Source organism: Boleophthalmus pectinirostris, unplaced genomic scaffold (assembly GCF_026225935.1).
Source record: "Boleophthalmus pectinirostris isolate CB_2022bp ecotype Guang Dong unplaced genomic scaffold, ASM2622593v1 HiC_scaffold_8, whole genome shotgun sequence".
Taxonomy (NCBI): Eukaryota; Metazoa; Chordata; class Actinopteri; order Gobiiformes; family Gobiidae; genus Boleophthalmus; species Boleophthalmus pectinirostris.
The window spans coordinates 26442923-26466191 of record NW_026571515.1 but is presented as its reverse complement, the minus strand read 5'-3'; the positions used below and the strand labels follow the sequence as shown (position 1 = coordinate 26466191).

Below are 23269 nucleotides of genomic sequence, written 5' to 3'. Positions count from 1 at the left end.
TTACTATACATCTTAGTGTATTTTGAAAGTAAAAGTGGCATTATTTCCTTGGCCCTGTGTTATGTTGAATGATTCATATGTGTGCCTCGAGCTGTCAGTGCAGCAAACACTTTGGGTAATCCTGTCACATGATGAAGTGCATGGGATGCTCTGGACTCCAAACATATGATCACAGCGTCCCTGTCTATTTTCAGACACTTTCCTCAGCGTGTGGAGAGTGTGGTTGGTGGGTCCGGTGGGGCTGCTCTATGAGATGCTTGACAGAGGAACAGGCCCTGTGTAACAGGAGCAGATGACTGGGCCATGTGGCCTCAGTGAGCAGCTAAAAACAGGCTGACAGCTGTGTGTGGAAACTAGAGCAGCACCTGACTGCTACATCCACGCGCCTCCCAAACGGGCAGTGACGGGAAACATACCCCCCTCCCACAGAGTATTAGGGACATATCACTGCACTCACACTGTGGATCACAACTCTTCACTCCTGAATATGACAGGTGGAATGCGTCTGCAGAAAGGGGCTTTAGTGATATTAATTTACTAGTCAAGTACATCTGTGATATGAGATAAGTCTTGGTAACTTTAAGCACCATACAAATACAAAGCAATAATTTGGAACATTCTCTGTGTAGATATACAAGTTAAATGCCACACTGTGAAACATTCCAGGCAAGAGATGAACACTTGGAAAGCCACCACCAGGTCAAGGATGCATATTTTTCCTAATTTTTATTGAACAATAGAGACACCCATCATGACATAAATTATTGTGTTACAGTTTAATTTTGACTGAAATTTGACAAAACAATTGGTGAGGCTTGAAGCAGCTGTTAGTGCAAAGATACTCTTTCATGAAAGAATTGTTCAGTCACTGGTTTGACAACATTCAAGCAACATGAACAGGCTCAGAGAGCTGTGAGGAAGCACTGATTAGAAAAGACATTTGTAGCCACATTTGTTTATCTGATACTTCCTCCTCAAACATAGCTTTGCAGAGGAGAACTTTATCCAAAATTTCTAACCCTTTCCTATGCTATTCTCCCTTCACTACAATGTCCAGTCTCCTCAATTGGCTGCACTCCCCCTGACTGCTGCCCACCCCTAATTCTACTCTCTCTTTACTTAAATACATTTAGCATAAAGAGCCACAGGGAGAGGGAGGGAGGGAGGGAGGGAGAGAGAGAGAGAGAAGAGAGAGAGAGAGAGAGAGAGAGAGAGAGAGAGAGAGAGAGAGAGAAGAAAGAAAGGAGGGGGGGCCAGGGGGAGGGGAGTGGCGTGGGGGAGGGGTGAGCTCATGGAGAGCCGCTTGCTTGCTCTGTTGTCACTGGCCAGAGAGAGGCAGAACAGAGAGGGGCTGGCAGAGTCCACTTGTGCTTGTCCCATGTGTAAAAAAGCCTAGCAGCGAACACGGCTCCACTCCAGGGATTATCCTAGCAGCATTTTGAGATCTGATGGACAATATAGAGGCATGAATAGGTAAGAATACATCCTCTTTTGTTTTTATGCTCTGTCATTGAATTTAAAGAAGTTTAAGTATTGTTACTGTAGCTTGCTGTTCTTATGTTTACCAAGACATGTTTAACCGGTGCTTGCCTTATGCACGGACAGATCTGGGTTTGTTCTGAGTAGGAAATTATGTTTTTTTTAGCAGTTTTATGTATTATTATGTATTATTGTTAGACGAGGTGTTGCATGGTAAAAGTCAGTTGGCGAGCCGGGATGTCCTAGATTGGTGTCCGGAGACAGTTATTGCGTAATTGCTCCTCCAGATGAATGGCACATGAGTGATTGGAAATGGGCAACATTATTCTCTGAGTGAGGTGCCTTTTTGTTATATAATAGTCTTAATGTTGTACAACAGCCATCACTGTTTTGACGTTTGGTGCATTTGAGAGATACCATACATTTTTAGGGCTTTTACATTAGATTGGATTGGTTTTAAACTTAAGATGTGTGCTTTGATTTTGCATGTCTTTTCTTCTGATTTAATGCTGTTGACTTTTTTTGTTTCTATATTTTTATGTTTTTTTAATTGCATTTAAGTAATTTTTAAATTTCTTTGCAGACAAAGACATGCAACAATTTAAAAAAAGACTTGATTATGTATATTTACTTTTAATAAATATATGCAAATATGACACATAAAAAACTATTACAGCATAAAACACCAAAGCGTCCATCTGAGAAATAGTACTATTTTTGAAAATGCTGAACTAAAAACGTATTTAATTTTTGTTTAAAACTACAGACTTACTGATACTGAACAGTATTGTATAATCTTTTACTCTTGAATCTACAACACAGGTGAAGGCACAACTCCTTTTCCAACTTTTTGCGTTTGCACAAAACTCATTCTTTCTTTTTGCTTTTGGCTTGTGCAGCTGTTTGGTCTCCTAAGAATGCACTCTTTATTGCCCCAGTGCACAGAGCAGTGGTATGCACCCAGTCCTTTTTTGTCAGGCAGATTTAGAAAGCCCTCTTTAGTGGCTGGACGCCTCACAATCAGCTTAATGCTTTGCCCTATAATGAATCCCCTTGTGTGTGTCAATTTGCCCAACTCTACTCTTCTTCTTTCTGTGCATGTTTTGGTCACACTGATATAGGCTTCTCAGGTTGGTCCGTAACTCAATCAGACGCCGCGTGGATTGAGACCGTTAGTTGACATTTGAGTGTTTTCTGTGGACATTGTGCGACGGTCTGTAACAGCTTTTGGTTCTTTTTGTCTCCAGGGCAGTTGTCGTCAACGGAAGAGCCCACCAGTGATGGACTACAGCTGGACGGACGCTAACCTGAGCTGGCATTCACCAAACGGCATTCCTTCAAACTGAGACCAGCTCCACAGAATGCTGAGTCCCATTGTTCCCTATAGTGAGTACTAAACATCTGTGTCATCTCACCAAACAGGACTTGACTTTTAGTTGGACTTTGGCTAAATCAATGAGTTCTAAAAATAGAGGGAGCAGCCTTATTATTTTGCCTAAAATGAACATATACAAGATGCTGTTAATTATTTAAAAAGTTCAATGACCACAAGAAGAAAAGTGGCAAAACTCTAATTTCAACATTAACACTTTTTATCTGTTTTAAAGTCAAAATGTTCTCAGTGAATTTATAGAAACTAGTATATTCATCATTGTTGTTATCCAGTGTTATGAATACCATATACTACTCAATTACAATCTGATCTATTTTAAATAAGCCCAAAAGAAGGGTACAGAAGAGACAAAATAAGCTCTGACATGAATTACACTCTATAAAGATTTCATAAGAACATCAAACTTTATATACTGAGGTGAGTCCCCAACTCTAGCATTTTATATGAAGCATCTTCTGAAAGGACAAAGAGGACCAGTGAAAAAGGGCAAAGTTTTCCTTGACGTGCTGTGGAAAGGCTAAACCCAGGTCCTGGTCCGGTCTGAATGTTTCATCACGTGGCGGAAGGGAGACAGTGGGAGAGGAAGAGGGGCGGAGGAGACTGTGGTGCTGATGGTTTAAGCAGCAGAAAGCCATCAGTTCTGCCAGTGTCATTTTACCAACACGGTCAAGAGTTACTACCACACATGCTGTTCCCCCCGCGCCTCTTCCCCCTCTGCGCTGACCTAATAACTGACGTGTCCAGTCCTGGCTCCCCCTCCCACCAGGCTGCATTGGAGTGCAGTGCTCAGCTTCTCCAAAACAGCATTGTTTTGTGGCCAGCATGGGGCTTCTGCGTGAAGAGCCCCCTTTTCCTAGCTCTTTAACCAGTCTCAAAGGGGCTTTATCAGCATGACAGTTACATGAAAAGAGTGGAGTGAAACGTAACTCTTGATTGACAAAGTAATACTTATAGGAGACACAGGGTTTGCTTTGGTGATGGCTGCGCTAATGTGCAAAAAATGGAAGTCAGAGTTTGAGCAGGTCAGGCACGTGGGAGAGTGAATGTGCTGCCTGTAGGTGTGGACAGTCATCATGACATTTGTTTTGGTCATTGGTCTTAAGTTATCTCTAAGGCACTGAGCAGATAAAGGGAATCTGAGGGCAGCTTTGTGAGTAAAACCAGTGGTTGTACATGTCTGTAAAATAAATTAACAGTAAAAATGTTTTTTAAAGACCCATAGACAGGCAGTCAATTTAGCTTGAAAGGCTTCACAAGGAAAATGTTCTTCTAGAAGGATATAAAACTTATTAGCTTCAATGCAGTACACTATATACACTTGTGCTCCTACATAATACTCTCAACTGTTTGCATCAGTTGTTAATCCTCTCCCTTTGTTGAGGTAATGCTTAATGACTGTAATGTCTCCAGGCGGCTGTGCTGTAAACACACCACACAGGTTTGTGCAGAGTCTGCTTGTCCCATCAGCTCCCAGCGGCCTAAGAGCCCACCCTGAGGACACTCCCTCGAGTCAAGTGGACACTGTATCCTAGAATGTCACAAACTGCTGATGAAATGAGTAACATGCTTCTAGAACGGCCAGTGCTTTTCTGTCATGGGAAACTTCAGTGCGCTCTGTACTGGCCTTTGTGTGTGAAAGCTTTTATGATGGTGAGGCACAATGCAGGTTTTCATGTGTCCAGAGTGCACAGGCGTGCTCTGTTAGCAGATTGTTTCCACTGCTCCAGTGCAGTGTCCACTGTAGTAATCTGTATGTCTACGGCTGCACACAGCGGTGTGAGGAGCACTGCTGTTTGCTCTCAGCCCAGTGACACACAAACATCCGTGTGCGTCTCACCATCTCCCACTTAAAGACTGGACTCATGATTTTACACAGCAATTTGACAGTGAGGCACTTTGCATATATGCAGCACATGTGAAGACTCTCACATCCATGTTGAAATTCACTTTGTGGGAATTTCCACTTCCCAGTGCTACTTCTGACTCCTGCTGTAGGCATTTGTGGTCATGCACTGAACAGGTCCATGGGAATGTGTGCATGATGACACATGGTTTAGATTGGTTTTAGTCAACCACATTGGTTCTTTGCCATGTTATTGTTGCTGGTGTGTCCAGCCTCAGAGCTCATGTCCGGCCAGTCCAGAGGGCTTCAAGCTGGGGCAGGCAGCGGCCGGAGCGGAGGAGTAACCTGAGAGAGATTCCAGGGGCCATGGATACTCCTGGAGGGATTTGGTGCAAAGAATCTGTAATCTGCACTTCAAACAGACTCTTAAATCAGTCCCAGGCCGCCAACCCAGGAGTGCCCTAACTCTTGTTGCAGGGGCCCCGCTGCTTCAGCGATACCTTTTCTTTTACAACACGCACACACAGTACAGGTCTGGCAGATTTTATAGCTCTCCTCTGACTGACCCCGCGCTGCTGCCTCTCCCTCTCTACCTCTGTTTTTTATGTTTTGTACAAGTGTCTTTCTGAATGACTCGCCCAAGTCATGGAGCAGTTTGAATAGAAAGAAGAAGACGCTGGTTCGTGCGGGCCCCTGAGAAGCAGGTTGGAGGGCCGCCCAGGCATATAGCCCATTGTAGGGCAAGTGGTATGAGTGGTGCAGTGAGGGGCCAGTGAGGCTCTTGAGTAAACATACAGCCATTTAAGTGTATGTGAATAAAAGCACACATCATTAGTGGAGGGTGTGAATGGGCCCTAATTAGCCCCTAGTGTGTAAAGGTGTGTGTCCACAGCGGAGGAGGTTAGGGACATAAGGCCAAGAGAGTGTTCCCCTCTCTGTCTGCGAGGGTCCATCAGCTCATTAAGGACATCTCACTAAACATTAAGGGCCCAATTAAGAAGCAGGAGGTGAAGCTCATTTGGATTGCAACACTTCACTGGATTCCTGAGACAGCACATTTCACACAATGAGCCACAATGTCTTTCACAGCTAATTAGCGAACAACCACACTTAAGAAATAACTTGGTTTAATCGTTATGCCATTAGTCGTATGCTGCTCATAAAAACAAAGTGCTGTTGTGAATATATTGAGTTTTCTGTAATTTGTGTGTATACTTACAGAAAACAACAAATCCCAGAGCTCCAATGTTCTTAGACTAATCTCAGAGGGCCGGGATTTGGAGAGAAAAGAGGCAGTGCAACATTCTCATTGGGAACGCGCGGAGAGAGGCTGGTGCAGGGATTGCATGGTAAAGGTCTGGACCAGTGAGATTGGGCGAGGGAGACAGATGGAAAGGGTGATTGGTCATCACAGAGCTTTAGGACAGCTGTTCTTTGATATATTAGTGGACACAATGACCTAGAGCCAGCCTGCAGTCACAGAAAATAGGGACCCTGTTTTTCTTGGTGGGAGGGTAGAGCAGACGGGCTTCTGCCATTTGTGGACGTGCGTTAAAGGGGAGTGGGGGTTGGGGGGGGTTATTTCTAAAATTACGAGCATGAAGTGACGCATCTAACAATTATTCCTCAGGCTTTTTAGTTTTGGAGAGTGCAGAGAAAGGGCTGTAAACTAAGCTCAGATGGGATTTGCTTTTGCGGCACTATAATTAGCTATTCTAAACGTGTTTGCCAATTAATCAATGTTTAACAAATGCCATCATCAAGTATTTTGGCCGCTGCAGCACCACAAACACTCAACAGAATGAACACAGTAATGACATGGTTATTGTTAGCCATTTGTTACATGGGTTTTGGCAAGAGGAAAGCCTGTTGTCTTATATGTTACACGTATATCAGCTAGGTCACAGTTAAATTTTTTTAAGTCATGATTCATGTGTATATGCCTAGCAACTTTATATCAACTTATGGATAACTATCTGTTTCTTCTGACAGTTCACACTTGACTGTGATTGATTAAGCCAGTTTGTCATAACCGAGGCTGACTAATAAGAAGGGTTGGTGGGAAACAGTTTGTGTTATACACCTGCAGAAAAGCTTAGAATCAAGTTTTAACAAAATGGCAAAATGTCACAGAGTCAGATCACATTTCAGTTTCACTTTGTCATATCACCAGACCCTACTTGTCATAATGTCCTTTACCTTTAGCAAAACTAAATTAGCTGCAAACAGTGACAAAAGCTGCTTTGACAGTGGGCCTGACACAGGCTCAGGGGACTAAACAAAAAATAGTGAGTCAAGCTGTCAGCCTGATGTATGTTGGAGTGGCCGCTCTGTCCACAAAGAGACACAGAGGACATGTCTCAGTGCAGGACCGGCCTCTTCCTCTGGGACCGGCTGCTCTGAAAAGCGCTGCGTCTGCTCCCGTGCAGGGCAGCAGGTGTGAAAACTCCCGCACTCTTCTGTTATTACATCTTTTTAGGGCCCTGAAAGAAGCAGCAGATGAGCTGGAGGGAGTCACTACCAGTGTGCCATTTTGTGTCAGGTGATTGATAGCAGCCTTTTGAGTAACACATACATTTATAATAATATTATTTGGCTGGGCCTAATTAGGCACAGCCCATGAGTTATGATGATGGCCTGAGTAGTCACTGTTGGCCACTGCTGTTCATTCTGTCAGGTGCACTTCTTTCAAGTTTTTCTGGGATTTATACACACATTCGAACATTGCTGTTATTGGTAGCTTGTACTATTACAATTTAGAAAGACAATCAAATAAATTGAATTTTATTATTTATTTTATTTTATTAATTTTATATTATTATTTTATTATTAATATTTTTTATACTTAATGTGATCTAAGTGCCTTCATTTTGTATATGGAGCTACTTTGGCCAGATCATAAAAGAATAGTAATTTTTGTTTTGTTTTGTTTTTATTTTAACACTTAAGTAGGATAATATAACTGTATATATTTTTAAACAGCCAACCTTAAACTCAAATACTGACCATTTAAAAAAAAAAAACATAGTAGTAGAATAGCATCCTTGTGCGGTTGTGCTATTTGTCATTGTGAGGCACTTTTTAAACATGATCCAGGACCCACAAATGTACTCTCCTATATGTAGCCAGAATACATCATTGCACAGCGTGTCCGTACGGCGTGTGCTGGAGCTGATATAATGCGTATTTCACACCAAAGTGAGAGAGGGACTCTCTCAGACAATTTTCCAGTGTCTCCACCTGCCACTGGGTGAAATGTAGCCAGCTTGTGGATTGGTGTTTTTATGACAGCCCAGGTAGTATGCAGCCGAGGCCTAGTGAGAACGTCCTGCCTGATATTAGAGCCATAAATCACAGTGAACTTGAGAACAGAGGACTTTGGGGGCTCCAGGACGAGATGACAAATCAAGATAACAAACTTATAAATAACTGAAGTTCACGTGTTTTGCTTTGCGTCAGACAAGAAAGTGCTTTCAGTCGGCACATGTGTGAAAAACTAAAGTGTGGTCAACAAGAAAGAGATGCTTTTACATATTTATGCACAGGACAGTTCATCCAATAATTCATCGATTATCTTGTGTTAGCTGAATGCATAAGAGCTATTGCAGTCATCAGAGCGTCAACTTTGTGTTTTATCAGCACAAATAAAGCCTCTGTCCTACTCTGCCCTTCTGTCTTAAGCCACCGGGTCTTTAGCATGGCAGCATTTAAGCTATTATTTCTCAAAGTGGTGCTTGTGTAAACTTGTGCTGAGCAAATTGCATTCCTGACAAACTGCCACAATGACTAGTGCGGCATTCCCAAACGAATTAGGTGTTGGAGAAAGTGGTTGTTTTCCAGGACAAAAGATGACAGGATTTAAAAGCCTATATTAAAGTGGGTTTTAACAGCATGTGAGCTATAGATGTGCATGATGGAGTGGAGGTGTTGGTAGTTTATTCTAGTGGCGGAGGTGGGGGTCGAAGCTTCTGAATAGGACCCTGATTGGATTGATCCAGAGCTCTTGTTTACAAGCGGCCTCCTCACAATCGGCACGGTTTAATAGCGCACTGTCCCAGAAGGCCTGTTGCATCCGTGTCCAGTTTGTTCCTCGGGGCAGGGGGGAAACAAAAAGTGCCAGGAAGAGAGAAAGGAGAGAAGTATCCTCTAGGGAACAGTGAACCGCCACCGGAGCCATTGGAGTCTCTGGGCTTCCTGCCAGGATAACGTTTAACCTGACCAATGATACCCCTTTTATAGGAAACCACAACACGCTCTCGAGTACTACAGCCTTTACGGACCAAAGCCATCTTGAGTTTCAATGAGTCAACATGAAATTCAAACTGAGTGAGTGAACACAGCAAATGGTGGCTTTTATTACTTTTATTGGCAAAAACGAAATCACAAATGAGCTTTAACACTTCCCAAGAGCAATAGGCGTCCTATTGTCATTTTAGGGCCTTCTCAAAGTAAATTCGGTTTGAGAGCCCACGACACTGCCTTCATCACGAAGTCCCTCAATAGGATGCAGCTCACACAGGTCCCTCAATAAATCCTGGGCTGACACAAAAGCTGTCAGTGGACTGCTGCTGAATAGATTAATAAGATTTCCATAATTAGACAGGCCCTTGACAATAAGATTCTTCAGGCTTTGTCTCAGAGCCAACTGGATTGTCCGAGGAGTGCGCACGTCTGCTGGCCGGCCGCAGACCACAATGGCGGTGCAGACAGTAAGGCGGTCAGTGCACGAACATCTGTCTCTCTTGGGGTTTAGACTTTTCTCCCACAGTGAGAGCGAGAGCCCAAACATACACATAGGGATCTTATCAGGCCCACAAACGCATATAAGACTATTGGTCAACACAACCACCTGCAAACAACCCTTTCAACCTAGTCTTAACTTAAACAGGGGATATTAATTCACTTTACATTCTCTTCTGCATATTGTTGGCAAAACATACAAATGTTTTAGCTGTTAACATGATATATTTGCATTTTAAGATGTAATGCAACTAATATTTTTAGCCAACAGTGTCTTTAGTCATGGTAACTCTTAACTATTCTTGTTTTGTGAAGTGTAGAATCATAGTTTTATCTAAACCAAGTAATTACATTTTAAAACAAAATCAAGTAGTCTAGTAGTTTGTACTGCAAAAAACAAACAAAATTCAAAATTAAAATACTTTTGCAAAATTCAGATTTATTGGTGCATATCTGATATCATCTCTCAATGATTAATGTAAAGAGTCTCTCTTTTTGCTATTTAAATAACAGTCTGACTGTTGCACCTACTATTAAAAAAGGTGTAAATGATTTATACTTTAGCTCAGATCTACAAGATAATCAAATGCATCTACTTTGTCCCAGTAGCCTGATCTTGACCACATTGTCCTGATTTTCCACTTCTAATCTTAGCTTTCTTCCTGGCCCCCAGTGAATTAATCTAGATGATGCTTCTGATTTAAGCAGAACTGTAGATTAAGGCTTTTGCTCAGTTTATTGTGGAGGCCTGGTGCAGCAGTGTCCAGCAGAAGGCAGGCTCTAATTGCCGCTTGACCACCCTGCTGTGCGTCCAACGTGTTTGAGTGATGTCCTGCCACTCAGCCCCTATCACATAACCTCCTATGCCCTTAAAATGGAGTTTAAAGGCAGTTCAGAATTTAGTGAATGTTAATACATGCTCTAGCTATAGTTGGTCAACTTATGAGACAGGAGAAAAAGCATGTGGATTAAATTATGCATATGCTTTAAGAATAATAGCAGCAAAGGAACTGCCAGTATATCCTCTTACTCATACCAGTTGTTTTTCTTATACTCAAACAGGGTTTCTTTTTTAGCTTCGGTGACCCTATATGACTTCAAGCGTGTGCATCCCATGTCTGCTTTTCCATACTAGATAATGAATGACAACTATCTACTGTAGCCACGGTATAATAACTCTTGTTGTGCCTCTTTAAAGACACAATGTGAAGCATTGTACTGTTCCTTTATTCACTCTTAAAGCACTTGGAAGGAATCTAATTTACCCATATTTGACTACGCATTGACCGTGGATTGTTTTTTTTAAGTCCAGCTGGTCATTACATTGGTCAGAGTGGGTTTGGTGGGGGAGTTGGTTAGGGTCCCATTCTGTATTGGTGCTGCTCTGATGATGGAGTAGACAGCCGTTAGCCCGCCTGGCTGAGTCCTCTAATGTCCGCTCCGGCCCACTTGAAGAGGACGAAGCCTGCTGTCCACTCTCTCTCCCCCCACCCCACCTCACCCCTCCCCTCCCTGCTGCAGGTTTTATGAGCTCCCTTGGGCTCTCATCCATCTCTGTCACACACAGGGCCCATTATTGGGGCTGCTTGCTGCTGCTCACAAACTGGTCAGGCTGCAGATGGGAAGGGCCTTGAGGACATATACAGTTTCTTTCTTGCAGCTTTTGGATAAAGACCTCTGCAAGTCCAACCAGAAAAAATATGTGGTCATTTGGGTGTGGATTTACCAAAAGAAGTTGAAATATCCAGTTTGTCTTGTGGTAATAGTGAAAAAAACACTTGAACTGGTGTGGCCATTGGGAACTTAAGGCAGTGGATTTGAATATGAAGGACATGATAATCCAGCGGCCATCTGGTGTGACTGAATCTCATCTGGCTGAATAAATAACGGGTATAATCTGAAAACACACACAGGGAGGTGAGGAGAGGAGGGAAATAAAGAGGCTAAAGTTTAGGAGCAAGCTGCAGCAGTGGACTCAGAGGCACTGGATATTGAGATTTGATTTAAATGGCAATAAGGCCTGGCTCTGCACATGCACACACGCAGGTGGTTATGAATAATGAATCATGAGTAGTCTACTGAAGGAAAAGCAAGCCAGTAATCACAGCTTTTGCTTTATTTCTTTACCTCTCTGTTTTCTAGCTCGAGTAATGCTCACCTCGGGCTAAATCATGACAGTTCAATAATGCCAAGCTATGTGTGGAATGTTAAGCTAATGCCTCAGCAAGAAGTAGTGCTAGTCCTCATGAGGTAAATAGGAAATGTAAAGACTTAAATGCAGCGTAGCTCTAAACAATGAATAAAACAAAAAGACAGACATTGTTAACTGTTGTGAATCCTGAATGTGGGATCAAATAATTAGAGCAATAAATATTTGAAAATGAAAGGTTTTTTTGCATCTTTTGTGTTAAAAGTAATTTCCTTGTGTTAGCTGAGTGTTAGCTCTGAACTTAGCAGCCGTGATCGATCAGACCGGACCCGTGCTGAAGTCAGCCCCACAAACACACATTCCACTTTCCCAATGTTCCATGGGAGACTGTGCTGATGAATAGCACACTATGTTGCAGGCCCAAACCCAACCCCCTCTTTCTCTCCCACTCTCTCCACACCACTGTCCAGCCGGCGCTCACTCTGTGGAGATGTGGTGTACGCTGCTTGGGTGGGTGGTAGCTGGGGGTGCAGGGCGGAGAGAGCAGGCATTCACAGCAACATGCAAAAGGGAGATAACAATAGGTCCTCTGGGAGAGCTGCAGATGCTAGCAGGATGGGGATAGTGTGGGATCTAATCACAGCTCAGCGTCAGCTACAAAAACACAACGTTGACCATATCTTCTGTAACTTTTGTCATTCATGTTATGTTGATCTTCTGTGCAATCACATCATGCTAAGTAAAAAAGTTTTGAGTTATATATTGTCTTTAAAGACTTTAATGTCCTAAACACTCAAACCGTTTATCTAATGTAACATGTGTTTTTTTCAGGCCTGTTGAAGATGCACTGGACCCCAGAGCATGCCCAGCCCCTGAGCCAGTGGCCGGAGCAGCACTTAGACGTGTCGTCCACCACCTCGTCACCGGCACACAAGTCGGACTTGTACTCGAGCCGCAGCCGTGGCTCCTACAGCTACGCTTGGGCCAACGATGACATCTCTGCCCTCACCGCGTCCAACCTGTTGAAGCGCTACGCCGAGAAGTACTCTGGGGTGTTGGACTCGCCCTATGACCGACCTGGCACATACCCTGAGCCTGGAGCTTTTGGACTCAATGGTCAAAAAACTGAACTGGAGCCCTGGCCGCTCACACACAGCACTGATGCCCCATACTCCTTAGTAGCCTCTGGGGGACACGATAGTCTGCCAGGTTCTAAAACCACAACTGCGGGGCCCCCGGGGGCCAGCACTGTGTCAGTAGTCAACAGTAACCTGTCAGACTCTGGCTACAGTGGCAGCAGCTCTTGCAGTGGCTCCAATGAGTACCCCTCCACCTATAATGGCACCTATCTCTCATCAGGCTACTGTCCCCAGCCCAGCGCAGCACTTCCCCCAGCCTCGCTCCACACTCTGCAGTCCACCCCCACACTGGTGCCCAGCTACAGCCCACCCACACCGGCCTACAACTACACCCCGAGCACATACCCATCCCAACCAGGCCTGACCTCTAGCTACAGTCACCCCTCTGCCTCCTACCTGCCCTCTGGTCTGCCTGCCCCCACCCCAGTCCCCACCAGGCCTGCAGTGGTCGGAGGCAGCTACAGCTACCCCAACACCACTCTGGCCTCTGAATCTGGTGGCACGTTGAAAAGAAAGGCCTTTGAAATGGGACTGGAGGAGGATGAGAATGGGGATGGTTCACGCTTTAGAAAGTACAGCTCGCCTTTTGATAAAACAGAGTGCAGAGGAAATGGCTTCAGCAGCTCAGGCAGCACAGACACTCAGAGCTTCAAACCCACTAAGCCCTCCTCGCAGCCTTTGGTGTCCCCTCAGTATGGGGCGGGGGACTACAGCCCCCCGGCCGGGCTCACAGGGGAGAATGGAGCTTCTGAACAGAGTTACTCTCAGCACCGTTCCCAGTCCCATAAACGGCCCTCACTATGTGCCCCCACAGATGCTCTGAAGAGCCCGGACCCTCGGCTGTTGGATCTGGTCAATGGGGAGTTACTGGACTGCTCCCCTGCACTGGGCTGGACTGACCTAGTGGGACTGACCCATGTGAAGGCTGCTCTGGAGGAGGACATTCTGTGGCCTGTACTGAGGCCTAGTCCTGTAGTGAGGCCACCCCGAACCGTCCTGTTGTTTGGTCCTCGCGGAGGGGGTAAGACCACACTCACCCGCTCTCTGGCCTCACAGCTGGGAGCCTCCTTCTACCGTGTCAGTGGAGCCATGCTGGTTGCCAAAGGTAAGGCAGAGGCAGAGCACATCTTGGGTGCTCTGCTGCAGGTGGCGGGGGCACGGCAGCCCTCAGTGGTGCTGCTGAGTCACATGGAGGCCCTGGAGGAGGAGGGCCTGCGGCAGATACTGCTGTCTGCTCTGGAGAAGGCCCAGATGGGCTCCAGTGGCCTTGTGATCCTGGTGTGTGCCACTGGGAGGCCTGACCTCCTGCAGGACTCAGTGCACCGGAGTTTTGCCAAGCGCTACCACGTGGGCCTGCCAGACGGGAGCATGAGGAGGCAGGTGTTGCTGCAGGCACTAGGACCTCATAGCTGTGGGCTGAGTGACAGAGAGATGAGTGCAGTCCTGCAGCGCTCAGAGGGCTTCTCTGTGTGGGAGCTGATCCAGCTGAGTCAGCAGGCCCTGTCCTCTGCCTCTCCATCAGGGAACCTCCATGGGATCCCCACGCCCACCAAGCCCCCTGCCTTTACAGACTTTGAGAATGCCTTCTGTAAGGTGCGCCCACACAGCACCACTAAAGAACTGGACACTTGTTTAGAGTGGAGCAAGATGTACAGCCACTGAGAGCAGCCAGGCTCTGCTCGAACTGCCCCATGACCCAGACATGGCAAGCCTTGCGAATGTGTTGTTTTTGTAATTTCAGATTATGCAGCCAAAAGAGCCAGAGATAGCGTCAAGGAGAGACAAGCTAATGCTGGCTTGGCTTTAGCATGCCATGGTGTGCTACTTTAGTTTGCTTTGAAAATATCTGCAATATTTTTCCCCAAAGACAAGAAAGACAAAAAGGCCTGATGTGTGGGGTAGTGTATAAGTTGTTAGGCCTATGGGAAAATCAGAAAGTAAACCACATCCTGATTAGCCTTGGTCCAGGACAAAATCAATTATATGTTGCTAGGTGACGTGGTCCAAGATTATGGATAATCAGGGTTTAGGAAATCCTCCCTTTGACTGCGACTCTCAGGATCCTATTTATTGCCATTTCAACTCTGTGTTATCCTTATAGTCAGTCATTGGGCTTTCACTAATCATGCAGCTCGAAGGGCTTCAGCTAATCTGCAGTAAATTACTGTTTTGACCAAAAACAATTTGAACCAAATATGCTGCTGTTGTACTCCTCAAATAAATCCGGTCTCAGTCCAAAATCAAATCTTTAGAGCTTTCCACCAAAACAAGTTGAGAAGTGTCTGCCCTTCACACTGGAGAACTGTATTGTATACAATATCAAACTGAAAGCTCCTTCACCATGTGCTTCTGTAAATGCATGTGTCACATTCCTCATCGCTGCAGTGTCCTGAGATTCCTGCTCCCAACAACAGTGCACACCCAGCCCCTTGGTCTGTCCTCATGTACCTTTTATTTCGTAGTATTAGTCTTGTTTGAAATGCTCAGGAAGAATTTCTTTACCTCAGAATATGAAATAAAGAATGTATGTAATCTTAGGGTCTTAGTAGAGAGGAGCAGCAAGTGAAGAAGCCTGTCTCTTGTCATACCCACTGCAGCTGGGCTTTACCTCGGCAGAGAAACTTGAATATGCTACAAAGAGTAACATTGAATGTAATTCAGGTATTTCAAAGGATATTTGATGCCATAAATCCATGTATTATTATATATGAATATATAAATACCTTTCTTTCTGTTCCCTCATCCTTTATTTTCATTGTAGTTTATGGTGGAGTGATGGTTGTCTAAGAAATGTTAACAACAGAAAATATTTCTGATTTTGTTGGACAAACTGCTGTGATTCTCATGTTTACATATCATGTATATGCATGTCTGCTGTAAATATATAACAATCACATATGGACTCATACTGACGATCTGAGCACAAATGCCATTTGCCATTGAATAGACACAATACATTCTGTATACATTTACCATGAGCATTTAGTGAATCCCAAACTCAAATAAACATGGTCACAATGAGTAACCCACATGTAGACAATCCAGAGAAAGGTCCTCTTCAACACACTGGAAAAAACAGCTCACTATATTTGACTGTTGCCATGGCTGCTCATACACTCAATGACGTAATATTTCCTACTGGTCCGTCCCCATCACTCTTTCTCTCCTTTTCTCTCCCCAATGCACTCTCATTAGATTGGATTGCCCCCTGGTCACGAGCCCCAGTGGCCATGTGGCGCTGCTGCGTCCTCCCAGCCCCCTCCTGCCTCCCGCCTGGACCCACTCTTGGGGAGTGGAAGTGGCCTGATTGATGTCCAGCAACCCTATATCAGAGCACAGCTCCCCTCTCCAGCTGGTGGCTTCACTCATGCCATACAGCCTGATCAATCAGAGAGACCCCTGCTGTGCACACTGATCACTGTCTGAGCAACCCAAAACATAGCCTCTGCTGCAGGAGCTCTGAAAATCCATTATTCACTATTAAATTAATTCCACAACCACAAATGTCACATTTAAATTGTAATTTGCCCAGTTTGTCCAACAAAATAGGTTTTTATTTTTACATGTTTTAATTGGTTGTTGCAGTTTGGTTATTGTACATTTTCTGTAACCATTTCTACCTCATTTTTGCGGCATATTGTACATGAAAGTATTTATTTCATGTCTTTTTTGATGTCTCTTTTGAAATGATAATAATGTTCTTGAACTGTATTGGTCTACCTCAGAAAAGACTGTATTTTAAGAAAAGAATATCAACAATATTAAACAGACTTTGTCAGTATTGCATTGAGCCTGCTCCTGTGTTTTCTGTTTCTGGGTTGGTGTGTTGCCCCTTGTGTTTCTGGGGCTAATCCCAGCCTTGAGGTCAGTGCAGTTACTTTAAGTGATTGGTGAATCATTTGGATGATAAACATTAGAAAGCATCAGAAGGTTAGGGGACTGAGGTCGCACTTGGCTTTGTGGTGTTAACAGCATTTCTGTGGTTATTTAGGAACTGATGAGTCCAGTAAAATGTTGGTAGAGACACATTTAAGGGCAGACTGAAAATACTTTACATTTTATTATAAACAGATTAATTAAAACAATTAAATAAAACCACAAAACCATAAAAAAATATTCCTGCTATACAATTATCAACAACCTCTTTCCTTAGAAAATCATTTAAGTTTATCACTGTCATTTTGGCTCAAGTGCAGTGTCACGGTTCACAGTTTACCAAGGACCATGTGTTTGCATGACTCCATTTTGAATGTACGTCTGGTTTGGCTGATACTTTCATTTATTTTGAAACATGCAATTTTCCATACACAATCCTGAATTGAACTTTGATTGGACAAAAACCTACAGTAGAGCTAGCAGCCCAAGTTGAGGAATATCCCTGATTAAACCCAACCCAGTCTCTCAGTGAACAGCTTGTGTCCACTGTGCTTTAGGTGAACACTGCAATCTCCACAGCAGCAGAGGAAGCAGCAGCACACCCCAGGGGCTGCATCTCCAAGCACACAGGTCCTCCATCCCTGTCACCGTCTGTAAACAACACTCTGTCCCAACGGCATGCACTATTCCCAGCATCTCCTCACATCTCCCAAAACATAATAACACGTGAAATAAAGTCAATTTCTGAAAGTTTTAGTTAGATGGAGAAAGTTGAATTACTGAGGTCTAGAACATCTGTGGTTGGGTCCTGGCTGATGACAGACTAATTAATTGTCTAATAATGATGCATAGAGCCACAAACACAACCTTGTGCAGCGGCCGCCCTTCATCCTCTGACGAAGGATAATCGCTCCTGCAGCTGTTTCCAAATGATTTCTACACTATCTCCCTGTCACAAACTCAATAACACTACAGCATAACCTTGGGGGGGGAATAAGGGCCTGTGTGAAGAAGGACTCCACACATAAAACAGAATTTATATGGATTATTATGTATTATTTGTTATTGTTATTATTATATTTATGTAGTTCTTCACTATTTTTAGATAAAGCTCTGTGACAGATGTAACCCATGTTTGATAAATGCCTGGCAGACATCAGAGTTTTCAAACTCTAAAATCAAACATACTTCGTGAAATCAAAGGTTGAATGTTAAAAGCTGGAGTAGTGAAGTGCACATATAGTTTGATTTTTTGACTTCAAGCTTTTTTAGATTGGACTAATTGGCTCCCTGCTTTGAAAGACTTAATTTTCAATGTAAATACTGTATTATGGCCAATAAATCCCTACTGGTCTACTTAATCCTGGCCTAGAGATAGACCAATGTTTTGGTCAGCATTTTATATAAGCCAGTCACCTGACTAAATGCTTTATTTTAACTCTTTAAAATGAAGAGGGCAAAGCACAAATTGTAATTTTATGTAGTCTAGGGTGATGATCATTACCCATAGATCAAAATTAGGACTAAACTGGGGCAACATTTGGAACTAATTCTGGACTAGACTTGGACTAGTCAGGTCAAAACTAAGCCTACATCTACAACTGAGCTCACAGCAGGATCCAACAAGTACAAATGTGAACTCAGCTATAGTTTGGGTAATGACCAAAATTCATAATGGGCTCAAAATCTCTTTCCTGAACATGCAAAGGCCTTGAACTTACATCTTCACACAAAACACATCTCAGCCTAAACCCTTAAACCCAGTCCTGGCACTCGTCCCTCTGTGCCCCGTTTGTCCTCTGTGTCCTGAGTGATTTCCCTCCAACAGGAAGTCCATCATTTTCCCTCTCCTGCTGATTGGAGGTAATTAGGCGAGCCCTGTTTGTAATTGGATAATAAAAGATGCTAATGAGGCTGCTGTCCTATTTACTCACAGTGAGGTGGTGATAGAAACACACTTTCTCCAGAGCTCACAACAATCTAATCTAACTCATCATCAGCATGGTTAATAATACCCTGACCAATCAATTACCTTCATAGATAAATTAATATATAGTAAGGGGCTGTATCTCACATTTTAAACAGCAAGAAGTAGGCCTAAGTTTGAACAATTTAAAATTTTTCTCAATTACGGAAAGGCAGTAAAAATTTATTATAATAAAACTGACTATAAAATTAATACTCAAACTCAAACATCAATATAATAGGAAGCAATATTATTCAGAGCTTGATAATTTAGAATTTTAACAAACTGAATGCATTATTTACTGACTATTTTCTGATTGCCTCTTCACACACTTTACCTACATTTGTTCTGCCCTGTCAAATATTCTGTGTGCAGGATGCGACAGTATATATGAGATGTTGGGTAAAGAAGGGTAAAGGTAAAGGATAACTGTCATAGGTGTAAATGTTAGAAAGCAGATGAGTAAGTAAATTTTTTACTAACCAGTCTTTTAATTGTCTAAATAAAGCATGAACAAAGACTTAATTCATAATGAACAAATAACTTAAAAATGTCTCAGGTTTAGTAACTCTATTAATGCCCTAACTACTACCCATAAGCCCCCAAATAAGTAGTTACTAAGCATGAATTACAAATTAAGTCTGTCCATGCCTTATTAAATGTGCACTGTGCAACTTTCTGCTGGAGGGTCTGCTACCTACTTGTCTCCATGGAGATGTTATTGCTTTGCCTGGAATGTTACACGGCATAACATCGAGCATGTTTCTATTGCTCAAAAATAGAATAATTTCTTCTGTGAATAGGGATGCAGATCCAAAATGTAATGTAGTGTACACTGAAAAAAAAACAATATCTAGGTAAGTGAAAATGACGGAACCTTTTACTTTACTGGAGTAGATTCAACTTGACAAGTAAAATGATCTAGTGCTGTAACCTCCCTTAGGGTAGATTTAATCTACAGTGCAAAAAACAAAATCTAGTCAAGTTAAGATGACTTGAATTAAGAAAGTTTTATCATGATTTGAGTAAATTCCACTTAACAAAAAAATAAAGTAAAATTATCTGCCAGTGGAACAAGACTTTTTGTACTTAAAATATGAAAATACTTTTGCTACTCTTAAAACAAGAAAAACAAGAACTTTTTGCACTTAAAATAAGAAACAAAATCGAATGTTGCTTGAATTAAGAAAAACACACTTATTCCATTGGTAGATCATTTTACTTGTCAGGCTGAATCTACTCAAACAAAGTAAAATGTTCTTAAGTTAAGTCTTTTTAACTTAACTGACTCTTTTTCAGTGTATATTGTGGAATATTCCAGATAAAGCAACAACTTTTCCATGGAGGCAAGCAGGTAGCAAACCCTCCACTAGAAATGTTTAAGGCTAATTATGGTGAAGTTATCATAAAGTGGAATTAACTGTGACAAGAGTGGAAGAGACAAAACAACTAGCTAGAATTGTGTGAATCTTAATTTTAGACCATACAGTAGCAGCTCACACCCAGTCACCATCACCTTCAAGAGTCTACATGCTTCTCTGTTTGTTGTCAACATGCATGTTTGTGGTGCTCTTGACAAAAAGTTGAATATATTTATGGTGAGGACCTTGGTTGGAAAAGGTCATCGTGTGAATGTGATTGTGCAGGCTCTGGGCGGTCATACCTGGAGCGGTTGCCTGTGCTGCCCGGGCCTTGATACTGACAGGGCTGACATGAGAGGAGCACTCTGACACTGGTGAGTTAGGACTGCCAGCTGTTAGCAATCAAGTCTATTTTGAAGTCAGGGACACACGCACCCCCAGGGCCAAAGCAGCAACCAGCCCGCCTCCAACCCCCCCATCCAGCATGCAACCTCCCAGCCCCGCTCCCACAGATAGGCCGTGCGGCTGTATCGCTTCCAGATGTTTCCACAGCTTGCACCGAGGGCCCTTTACCTAAGAGGACCCCGAGAAATGATGACAGAAGTGCACATGTTGTGGTAATGGCATTAGCAAAGTGTGAAGAGGTACACGCATGTTCAGAGTGTGGAGAATGTGTTAATCTTGTGTGTTTTTGTCAGATGACCTGTCCACTAAAAATGTGCGTGAAGATTAGAGATTGGCCCCTGGAAGCTATAATGATGTGGGGCAGGATACTATAGTGCATAATCCTCCAAACGGACATCCACTTCAAGTTAAGGACTACAGTAAAGCGAAGTGATGACAGGGGACTTATGGGGCCAAATCTAAAGAAACAAAGTCTATAAATCACAGTGATTCAAACCTTAAAAACATGCCACAACAGGGACCTTGATGTTAATTGAATGAGTTATTAATGTGAACAAAACTGCCCTTACTGCAACATATAGTCCATTCAATTAGCAAAAATAAATAATAAAATAATAATAAATAAATCTATGTAAGAAAGTATGACAAAGTATTTCTAAAACCTGTAATTCAGATAGAGACTTTCAGTAATCACAACTACTGCTTATTTAGAGTTATTTTTTCTTCCTTTCCTTTTCTATTCATTCTTCTAGAAGTGACAGATAATATTAAACCTCTATATAATTAAAGGTAGACTGTGTAACTTTTTTGGTGGAGGGTACACCACCTGAAAAGTTACACTGTGCACCTTTAATAACTACCTGCCTAAACCAGATTTGTTAAATTGGGTGAGAATAATGTGCAGTTCTAAACATGAATAAAATATAGCCTATATCTGATCATTGAACCAAAGTTGAAACACATGAGAGAGTCCATTATATGAATGCATAAAACCCATGTGGACTCAATGACTCCTCTATACATTTCTGGAGCAGCTGCATTGTTTGTGTTGGACAGGTCACTCAAAATGGGCTGGAAATGAGAAGTGACAGGTGGAATGTCCCAATGAACTATTGGACTAAGCTTCCCCCTCTTTCACTTCACACTAGTATTTGATTAAAAATAAGTAGGCCAAAGTGATAAAAAATCGATTCGACATTTAAATCTTAAATCTATCTTTATATTGCACTTTTGCATTCCCAAGGCAATCAACGTGGTCATCAAGGAACCACACACATTCATACAGAAATGTACACAGACACTGGAGGTGAGGTGGGTAAAGTGTCTTGCCCAAGGTCACAACAACACCATTCATCTGTGGGAAGAATTGCACTGCCAGCCAGTTCGTCAGTGGGTCGAACAGAGATGTTTATGTCGAGAGTCGAACCGCCAACCTCCTGTTTGTCATCCAAATTTAGAAGCAGCTATTTGAGAATGGATGTTTTTAGTGAGCCTTGTGTTGGTGTCTGTATTGTTTCACGTTGCTCTGCTGGGATGTCATGTCAAACAGACCACCGCAGCTACTGCTGAAGACTGCACAGACGCGAAGGTGGAGGACGCCCCCAAGTGGCCACCAGCAGCACTCACTAAAAAGACAAGAATATCTCACATTAGAGAAAGCTACTATAATATCGACACATTTTCGGGTGCTACTTACAATATTTACTCACGTGCTTGTGTGCATGTTTGACATAGTCGTGGCTCGTTCCTAATGAGACGACGGATAGTGTCTTGTGTCTTGCTCCTGTATAGTCTGAGGAGCAACCTGGCAGCATCTGATGGACCCAAACATAATGTCCCAGAGATGTTCTATCAGGTTTAAGTCAGGTGATCATGAGGGCCATTCAACTGTATCAATCCCTTTATCTTCCAGGTTTTGCCTACAGACTTTTTTCACACAAGGCCAGGCATTGTCGTGCATCAGGAGGAACCCAGGACCTACAGCCATTTTCTTGCCGGCACTATTTCATGTCTATCACAGGTTGCTCAGGGTGAACCTGCTCTCATCTGTGAAAGGGACAGGGCACCAGTGGCGGACTCGCCAATTCTGTTGTGGTCTAGCAAATATCAATGGAACTCCACAGTGCTGGGCAGTGGGCACAGAGCCCACTACAGGACGTGATGCCTTCAGCCTCCCTCATGAAGTCTGTTTCTGAGTGTTTGGGCAGAGACATTCACACTAGTGGCCTGGAGTGTTTGGAGGTCATTCTGTAGCGCACTGGCAATGCTCAGCCTGTTCCTCCTTGCACAAAGGAGCAAACATTCGTCCTGCTGATGGGTTGAGGACCTTCTACAGCCCTGCCCACCTCCCCTAGAGCAACTACCTGTCTCCCGAAGCCTCCTCCATGATCTGGAGATTGTGCACATCCGGGTGTGCCATTCTGGAGAAGTTGGACAATCCATGCAACTTCTGTAGGGCAGCAGTGGAAAATCCAAATCCAAAAAAGACTAAGAGGGAGAAATCTGAAATAATCTACATATGCAAAACCAGTTCTGTTTTAGAGGTTGTGTCATTGTTCTCACTCTAGTGCACCTGCTGTTCATTTCCATTAGGAGGTGGCATCCTTTAGTTTTGTTTCACATTGAGATCTGATGTGTTTTCAAAGTGTTCCTTTATTTTTTTTTTTCGAGCAGTGTACAGTCCCTGACAAAAGTCTTATCCATTTTGTAGAAACAAAAGCTTATGACCTGACTTTAAATTAATCGATTGGTTTTAGAAATGTCTCATATGAAAGCTAAAACCCTCCCAAATTATGCTCAATATACTAAAATAAATTTGCTTCACTGAAGAAAGATTGATCATTCAATGAACACAGAAAGGTCAGATTTTGGCAAGACAAAAGTCTTGTCGACTTGTCATATGAGGCACTCAATCCTAG

At 43.1% G+C, this 23269-nt stretch overlaps 1 protein-coding gene across 2 annotated transcripts; it reads left to right on the top strand.

Moving 5' to 3' along the window:
* The first annotated feature begins 1334 nt into the window (after window positions 1-1334).
* Window positions 1335-16524, top strand: fignl2 (fidgetin like 2). 2 transcript variants are annotated; one of them, XM_020930156.2, is made up of 3 exons: window positions 1335-1473; window positions 2727-2865; window positions 12436-16524. In XM_020930156.2, the coding sequence occupies exons 2-3, from the start codon at window positions 2841-2843 to the stop codon at window positions 14403-14405; spliced, it is 1995 nt and encodes a 664-aa protein (XP_020785815.1). In that variant the 5' UTR covers window positions 1335-1473; window positions 2727-2840; the 3' UTR covers window positions 14406-16524. The 2 variants fall into 2 exon arrangements, with proteins under 2 accessions (XP_020785815.1, XP_055022054.1); XM_055166079.1 differs by lacking the exon at window positions 1335-1473 and adding an exon at window positions 2588-2650.
* The last annotated feature ends 6745 nt before the right edge of the window (window positions 16525-23269 follow it).

Excerpts from the sequence above, each read along its gene's own strand:
- fignl2 (XM_020930156.2), top strand. The coding sequence starts at position 2,841 with ATGCTGAGTCCCATTGTTCCCTATA. Across the intron at positions 2,866-12,435 it reads GAGTCCCATTGTTCCCTATA|GCCTGTTGAAGATGCACTGG; the intron begins GTGAGTACTAAA and ends TGTTTTTTTCAG.